General features: G+C 53.4%; 1 protein-coding gene across 1 annotated transcript; it reads right to left on the bottom strand.

Annotated features, from left to right (window-relative positions):
- Positions 1-7,064: 7,064 nt before the first annotated feature.
- On the bottom strand, positions 7,065-8,624 carry LOC102429593 (H-2 class II histocompatibility antigen, E-S beta chain-like; the record flags this gene model as incomplete). The annotated part of the gene is made up of 3 exons (XM_014450994.1): positions 7,065-7,201; positions 7,355-7,536; positions 8,180-8,624. Coding segments are annotated over 3 exons (764 nt in total), but the record flags the coding sequence as incomplete, so codon positions are not given.
- Positions 8,625-9,006: the final 382 nt, after the last annotated feature.

Raw genomic sequence — 9,006 nt, 5'->3', positions numbered from 1 at the left:
CCAACCATCAGCCATGCTCACCTCTGAAAGGGCAGGTCGGCGAGCTGCAGGGCTGGTGTATATCCTGCCTCGCACACTCCTAGTTATTGCAATGGACATGCATTACCTGATGATTGAACCACCGTTAACAAAAGCACATGGACAGAATCAGGGAGAACATATTAGTAATAAATAGAAGCAAAGACAATAGAATTTCTGCATGTATCTCACCTTTAGCTCTGAGATTCCTGGGGACCAAGTGAAACAGGAAACAGAGGTGGATCCTGAACTTGCTCTCATCTCTCAAGGGAAGGACAGTAGTCCCTCAAGGGGAACTCATGCTCCCAGTTAACATTTCCCGATTCTATCTGAGTCACAACAAACCATACACGATTGTTGAAAAGCCACACACCTGTGTTCTAGGAGTCATCGAAACACCTAGGAATGGCTACATCTTGTTATGAACCCTTGAGGGAAGGCAGCATGTGACAGGACAGTGTAACGCAGTGAAGATGTGACTGGCGCTCTGTGTACCCTCACCTGCGCTCTCCCTCTCGCAAGCACGCTCATCAGGAGCCTTCACTGCACCTGAGCCATTGAGTCAGAGCCCCTCCAGCAGAGCCAGCTGTGCGATGGTGAGAGAGGCTCGGTGTTGTGGCCTCCACACCCACAGGACGAAGCTGAGCCCAGAAGGAGGAAAGGGGCGGCCTTCCCACGTTTGCGCCTTGTCTAAATCCACACGGAGGACCATTTGCCACCCATGCCGACCATGAGTAGTTGCTTGTTCAGATTTATGACAGGTTTACATACTTCTATGTCAGTGGTTCTTAACCTTCCTAATGACGAGACCCTTTAATACAGTTCCTCATGTTGTGGTGACCCCAACCATAAAATTATTTTCGTTGCTACTTCATAACTGTAATTTTGCTACTGTTATGAACCGTAATGTAAATATCTGATATGGAGGATGTATTTTCATTGTTACAAATTGAACATAATTAAAGCATAGTGATGAATCACAAAACAATATGTAATTATATATGTGTTTTCTGATGGTCTTAGGCGCGACCCCTGTGAAAGGGTGATCGACCCCCAAAGGGGTTGCGACCCACAGGTTGAGAACCGCTGTTCTACGTGAATTTCTGAATTGTCAGGTGGTGTTCATGTGTAATATCAGGGACGTAGAGACAGTTAACTTGTAGGGAGTTCTGTTTCCATCTCTCGGTGGCCAACATGGGATGCGGAATTTTATACAAGTGATGAGTGTCTGGCCTAGTGGTGCTTTGGGGACATGTGGCTTCACCGGAGACAAAGCTAAAATTGCTTCCATGTCTACGCTGCTGGTTAGCTCCGCTGGTTAGAGTGTCGTCCCGATACGCCATGGTTGCAGGGGCGACAGCCAGTCAGGGCACATACAGGAAGCAACCAATGGGAGCATAAGTGAGGGGACAACAAATCGACATTTCTCTCTCTCTGCCCTCCTTCCTCTCTCTCCTCCAATCAATCATTTAAAAAAGTGCTTCCATGTCTAAGCAGAGAGAACTGCCTGCACAGTGGCCGGTCCTGGCGGGAGTGAAAGGGTCTCTGGTCGCAGGCACAGGTGTGGCTGTGGGTGTTTAAGTGGGAGCCGCCGGGGCTGGGCAGGAACGGGGTCCCAGGACAGTCCATGCTGCACCGCGTGTGCCTGTGACACGCAGTCTGGGTGTTCGCACCTGTGACCGCAGCTGCAGGGGGTCCCTGAGCCGGGACCCGCCGACCCCGGAGAAGGGCAGAGCGGGTCACATCCCAGTATCTGCCAAGTTCCCTGCTGTTGGCTCTCATTGTTTTTGCTGCCCCATTTTATTCATGGTCCTTAATGCTTTAGGCAACCTAAGCAAATGTGCAGTGACGATGAGCGGAAGGAACTGCTTGCCACTCATTCCTTCACGTGTATCAAACAGCAGGAAAACAAAAAGAAAACCCATGTATGTCACTCTTCTTAGGTCCTTTGCTTTCGTGATTTTTTGGTGACTTGCCTGACCTGCCTGTGTTGTAAAGTTCCCAGGGAATCCCTTGAGATGCTGGCTGGCTTTGTGTAACGTCTTACGGAATTTTCACCCACAATCTAGGCCTAATGGTGAAGAACACGTGTATTAAGTTCATGGAAGTGGAATTAAACTTTGTGAATGAACTTTTCAACCACTTCTCTCCAGCTTTTCATGTCAATTAGTCTTTTGGTTCTAAAACTTCACTAAAGGAATTTGCACATTTTTGGAAATTTCTTCCTTATTCCCTCTTGGCAGGTAATTGGCCTTTTACCAAGTTTAAATACAAAAGTATCATAACAACAAAATGTTAATAACTTCTCCTTTTCCCACTCTGGTGCAATAGTGCACTGCCCCCTGGCCAGCCCCCTGGGAGAGAAAGGCATTTTTTTAATTTCCCCCCACCCCAGAGGTGGGGGTTTGATCAGAAAAAAGTAGTGTGGTCCATATAAAATTGTAGTATTAAACACACACACACAAAATAAAAACCTTAAAAGCCCTAGCCAGTATGGCTCAGCAAATACTAGTATAGCGCCAGCCTGCAGACCAAAGGGTCCGGGTTCAATTCCAGTCAAGGGCATGTACCTTGGTTGCAAGCTCCTCCCTGGCCCCGGCCCAGGACAGGGTTCCTGCAGGAGGCAACCAATTGATGTGTTTCTCTCACATTGATGTTTCTCTCTCTGTCTTTCCCTCTCTTATCCACTCTCTCTAAAAATCAATGGGAAAATATCCTCGGGTGAGGATTAACAAATAAATAAATAAATGAAATCGTAGTACATGGTATTTTCTAACTTCAGAAGCCGAAATGCTCTTGGCGCACCTGACACTGGGTAGAATTCACCATTGGTTCTGTGCCTCCAGCCACTTTGCTTTCAAGAGTTTCTTGATCCTGGTAGCCTGCCTTCAACTTTGGTCCTTTCTTCTTCCCGCTTGTCAGGTCACAGGATCCCCTCTTAGCCCTGTGTCCTGTCACAGCCGTCCTGCCTGATGGGCCAGCGCTTGGGAAAAAGGCCACAGGATCCTTCTGGCTCCACTGTGTCTAAGGATTCCCTGCACCCCTCACTGCCCCCCTCTCCCCCCCACCCCCGTCCTATTTACTGCAGCAAATCCCTGCCTGGGTGGGATTGTGTTCCCTCCCTGGGAGCTGTACCTACCCAGCATGTCTGCCTTTGGCTGCCTTTAAAGCCTTCCTCTTCTTCTCTCCCTTAAACAATGGGGCTGAGGTGTATCCAAAGCTCGCCCTGCAGACCATTTCCTCAGTCCCCCCAAACCGCAAACTGAAACACCATGTAAAAGAGGTGTGTGTTTTTCTTTTAGAATGTAAGCTCCCTACAATCCAATTTAAACATGGGCAAAGGACCTAAATAGACTCTTCTCCAAAGGGGACATACAGATGGCCAAGAGTCATATCAAAAAGTGCTCAAAGTCATTGGTCATCAGAGAGACGCAAATTACAACGACAATGAGGTACCACCTCACACCTGTCAGAATGGCTACCATCAGCAAATCAACAAATGACAAGTGCTGGAGAGGATGTGGAGAAAAGGGAACCCTAGTTCACTGGTGGTGGGAATGCAGACTGGTGCAGCCATTATTTAAAACAGTATGGAGTTTCTCCAAAAAATTAAAGAGGGAACTGCCATTTGACCCAGTGATCCCACTTCTAGGAATATATCCTGAGAATCGCAAATCACCAGTCAGAAAGAATGTATGCACCCCTGTGTTCATTGCAGCACAAATTATAATAGCTAAGATCTGGAAACAGCCCAAGTGCCCATCAGTAGATGAGTGGATAAAAAGCCATGATACTTTTACACCACGGAATACTGTGCAGAAGTAAAAGAGAAGAATCTCTTATACTTTGAGACAGCATGGAGGGACCTGGAGAGTATCATGCTGAGTGAAATAAGTCAGTCAGAGAAAGACACGTATCCCATGATCTCACTCATATATGGAAACTAAGGTAACAAAATAAACTGATGAACAGAGTGGATGCCGACACATGGGAGCATGGAGCAGAGTGGGGAATCTCAGTGGGAAGGCGGGGATGGAGGGTGGGTGGGGCTAATCAACCAAAGACCTTGAATGCATATATGCAGGACCCGAGGACACACATGTCACAGCTTTGGGGATATTAAAGTGTGGAAACACATGTGCATCACAGATGAAATACAGCCAGAGTCCAGGGGGGCGGCCTCCCTCTCTGATCCAGGGTCCCATGGCCCACACCTTCCCTGGGAAGGAAGGATGAGGGTTCACCAGGACCCACAGGCCTCCGCTCACACTCGTGCCAGGTGTCTGTGTGAGGAGAGGAGAGGGCACTGTCACCAGAGGACTGGGGGAGCGAGAAGGGCGCTCTGTCAGTAGAACGTGGAAAGCCACCGCCACCCACAGAGCCTGCAGGTAACAAAGCCACAGCCCAGCCTTGCCTGTCAGCCCCTGGCCCACTGATCTAGGTCACAGAGGATGGCAAGCAGAGGGCCTGTCCTACCCGCTCCCCATTCCTCAGCTCCCTGTGTTCAGAGACGGACTCACCAAGGAATGGAGGGTGAGAAGGAGAGGGAGAGAGGGTGTAGGGGCCTGACACCTGGAGCTGTCAGCACCCAGGCAGGGAGGTGGGTGCTGTGGGAGGGGCCACGAGGCCCAGGGCCCAGGAGAACCCAAGGGAGGAGCATGGCTGCAGCCCAGGGACTCAGGGAGCCTGCGGGGGAGGGGAGTGGGCATCTGTGCCAGGGCTGCCAACAAGCCCTTTACCCCCCCAGCAGGCGTGGGGAGTGCTGGCCACTGACAGCTCCCAGCTGAGCCCCTCCTCCTGTGAGTGCTCTTGGCTGAAGGGAACCTCCTCTCTCAAGGTCACCCCATTTGCTGGGCCAGCTTGCATCCAGTGACCGGTACGTGCACAGCATAAAAGACACTCCCATCAACCCCGTGGGACCTGGTGCAGGGGCTGTGGATGGAGCCCAGTCAGTGGGGCTGGGACATTTGACAGGTGACACAGCTGCTGGGGACCCACGTTTGACTAGGGCAATGCAGGCCCCCTTCCGATGTGCAGAGGCAAGCACATTTGAACTCCAGAAAAGGCTGAGTTGGCCCCACTATAGGTCTGTATCTGACTGCATGTATGCGAACAAGAATGCATGTTGCATATCCATGTGTGTGCACGGAGGTCTGAGAAGGCTTATGTGACATGTGGTTATGAGCGTGCATGGATGAGTGTGCATGGAGGCGTGAGTGTGTGCATACAGGCCCCCATGTTCACCAGTGAGCCTGTGTGAGGGTTCAGACAACTCACGGAGGCACCTCCCCCTGTGCCCTCTCCCTCGCCAGCTCCAGGCTCTCCCTGGGCTCTGATCCTCTCCTAAGCTGTTAATGCAGCTCCTTCTCCTCACATCTCAGCCTCTTCCAGGAAGCCTTCCTTGGTGAAGCCAACCCAAATTCCAAGTGTTCTGTTTTAAATATATATATTTTTATTGAATTCAGAGAGAACGGTGAGGGAGAGAAAGATAGAAAGTTCAATGATGAGAGAGAATCATTGATCGGCTGCCTCCTGCACACCCCACACCGGGGATCAAGCCCGCAACCCAGGCTTGTGCCTTTGCTGGAATCAGACCCGAGACCCTCCAGTCTGCAGGCTGACACTCTATCCACTGAGCGAAACCAGCCAGGGCCCAGCCACTCTCTCCTGTCATGGTGTGTTCTCACCAATGATTTACGTGTTCGCTTGGCTCTCTGTTTCTTTTGTCCCCATCAGACGGGAGCTTCCTGGGGGTGGGGTTGTCCCAACAGGAGCCTGGGAGGTGCCCAAGCACGGAAACTGCTTTTAGGCCCACAGGGGACTGGACTCCTCCTGACTCTGTCTCCCAGACTGAGCTCCTGAAGCCTGGGAGGGGGAGGGGAGCCGGGGACCACATGGCCTGCACCAGCCCCTTCCTGGCTCCTGATGACCTGGGGGAGTCACACCGAGCAAGCTGTGGGCCTGGGTGGGAACCTGGGTCTCCATCCTGACTTGTGTGACTTGGGAGGCTCTGGGCTTCTGGGCTCAGGTGCCTCCTCCGCATGTGAGGGGTTCGGAGGCGGCCTAGGGCCCTTGGCCTGCACAGCTCTGTTGGCGCCCAGTCTCCTAGGTCCTGTGCAGCTCCTTTCTTCCTACTTCCTGTCCTTGAAGGCTGTAAGCCAGATGATCTCACTCCATATTTAATTGAGGAACATTTTACAAAGAAATGTGGGCAGAGGCGAGCTAAGGTGCTCAGCAGACAGCGAGGGTTGAACACACAGGGACAAGGAGGGATGGAGCTAAGGTTCTGCAGTCAACACTGGGGCCTCCAGGTCCAGGGCAGGGAGTAACCAGCAGGGAGGAGCTGCTGCCCATCAGGAGCCAGAACCCAGCCAGAGCCCGAGGTGGCTCTCCTTGTGGAGTGAGAGCCCAGCAGGAAACCTCTTCAGGCTGCCAAGCGGCCAGACAGAAGGTTCTTTCCTGCCCATGTCGCCATGGCCACCTCAGCTCAGGAGTCCTGCAGACAGAGGACAGTGCTGCTCCCAGGCCCAGCCAGCAGGGGCGCTGCCCTCCCAGGCCTCCAGTTGTGGCCCCCAAGTGAGAAGAAATGTCCTGAAGTCTCAGGAGCCAAAGCTGCTTTAGAGCTGCCTCTCACCAGGCGGGAGGAGACCCTGCAGGGCAAGCGGCCACCAGAGCCACACCCAGGCTCCCCGCTATCTGTCCCCTGGCTCATCCCCTGCACCTTCTGTTCTAGGGAAATGGAATACGTCCCTGAGAGAGGATTAAAGAAATCCACAGTGACGTCTGAATAAAAGTGTGTGGGAGCTTGAGCCCTGGCTGCTTTCCATGGTCCCCACAGTGATCAACGCCCATAGCCTGAGCTCATTCATTAGAATGAACAACAGCTCACCTCCAAGGTGCACTGACGTGGTGTGTCCCTGGCCTGAGCCAGGGGAGGGCACAGGGCCCTCAGAGTGTCCAGACTGTCCTGGGAAGCGAAGGAAGATGATACTTAAAATATAGGAATGAAAGTGTGACCTCAAACACTGGGTCCCCGCCCAGGCCACCTGAGCTTCTCTAGCAGCACCCCCACTCGCTGACACCAGAGCAGGGACAAGAGCAGAAGCTGAGAGCAGTGGCCCAAAGCCGTCACATCCAGTGTCATTAGGGACCACAGGGCCTGCTCCTCCATGTAACCCAGGATCTGCACCCAAATCCCGTGCGTGTTAACCCGTCTCTAACTCCACAGCCATGACTCCTCATGTCTCCACCCTGAGAACCGGGAGCTGGTTATTTCTGCATTTCCAGGGAACGTGAGACCCACAGACAAAGAGAGGCTTCTAGGGCATTGCCATACCCAGAGCTCACCCAGCAAAGCCCCAGTTCTCCCCACCATCTCGGGGCCTCGGCTGCCAGCAGGCTCCTCACCTTTCTGAGCCCTGAAGTAGATGAGCAGCCCTGCCCCGAGGAAGAGCAGCCCCAGCACGAAGCCCCCGGCTCCACTCAGCACCTTGCTCTGTGCGGATCCAGACTGGGCCCCTGAGAGAAGAAGCTGGTTTCAGTGGGTTTTGGCACAAAGCAACTTCTCTAATGGAGACCCTGGGATTGAGAGCTTGTGGGGCAGAGGGGGGTTGGCGACTGGGGAAGCTGCCCTAGAAGAAGCAGAACAATTGCCATTTCCAGGAAAGAGACTGAGGTCACACTGAGCAGGTACAAGGCCCAGGCACTGGCCTCAGGTCCCCTCACATCCGATCCAAAGCCACTGCTTCGGCCTCTGAGGCTGCAGAGCCTGAGACTAGTGACCCTCATTACTTGGCCCGGGTGACAGAGCCGCAGACTGCAGAGCAGGAAGGTCCCCACACTGTGGAGGACACGCCTCTTCCCAGATCACAGTGGGCAGCTCAGCGCAGGCAGAAGCACCTGCCCATCCCAACAGGGGATGGTGCCCAGGGCCAAGGGGCACCATGATGGGGAGAGTGTGGGGAATTCAGAGCAGGGCAGGCATGGCGGCCTCCCAGGGCTATGGGTGTCCACAGAAGCGATCACAGGGCTACCCTGTGGCCTGTGCTGAAGGGGAGAAATGAGCAAAGGAAAACGGGGTGTGGAGAGAGGGGACCCTGACCCTCAGGGACAAGCAAAGGCCTCTGAGGGGGGAGGCGTGTGAGGTCAGAAGGCGTCTCACTCCATTCCACGGTGACAGGGCTGGTGCTGCTGGGGTGCCGCACTTGGCAGGTGTAGACCTCCCCGCTCCGGGGAACTGTCTCCAGCATCACCAGGGTCTGGAAGGTCCAGTCCCCGTTCCGGATCAGGCCCGTGGACACCACCCCGGCCTCCTCTTCCTGGCCGTTGCGCAGCCAGCGGACCTCAATGTGGCCTGGATAGAAGCCGTTCACGGAGCAGACCAGGAGGTTGTGGTGCTGCAGGCGCTGGGTCTTTGCAGGATACACGGTCACTGTGGGCTCAGCTGGGACAGAGAAGGCGGAGGGAGACGTGAGCAAGAAAGGCAGGCCCCTGGGTGGCTCCCTTTCAACTTCATCTCCTGTCCCAGGCTCCAGGCCCAGGCAGGCCCCCCTCAAACCCGCCCTGTGGCCCCGCAGGAGGTAGTGCCATGAGACTTGAATCTCTGCCTACAGCCCAGGCCACTGGATTTGAGAGACGTTGAGGAAATTTGAGGGATTTTTCATGTCTTGAAACAGTTACTAATTGTTTAATCAAAGTGTTTGCAAATCTTTGCGAGGCACAGAGTGTGTGAGTTCCAGTGTGATTTCTGGAGCAGGGCTGCCTGGTCACATCCAGGCTGTGCCTCTTACTGGGTGATCCTGGGAGATCCTCTATGCTCAGCTCCTCACCTGCAAAGGGGGTGATAATACTAACTCACCGCTTAAGGACATATGAGGACCAATGGGCCTGAAACATGTACAACAGCAGCTGGAACACAGCCGTCACTATATGTCAGCTGTTTATCACATATGGAGAGAGAACATAAGGAAAGTCATGGTGAGAAACTGG

The sequence above is a fragment of the Myotis lucifugus genome, unplaced genomic scaffold (genome assembly GCF_000147115.1).
Source record: "Myotis lucifugus unplaced genomic scaffold, Myoluc2.0 scaffold_6081, whole genome shotgun sequence".
Lineage (NCBI taxonomy): Eukaryota > Metazoa > Chordata > Mammalia > Chiroptera > Vespertilionidae > Myotis > Myotis lucifugus.
The sequence above is the reverse complement of the archived record's forward strand: the minus strand, read 5'-3'. Positions and strand labels throughout refer to the sequence as shown.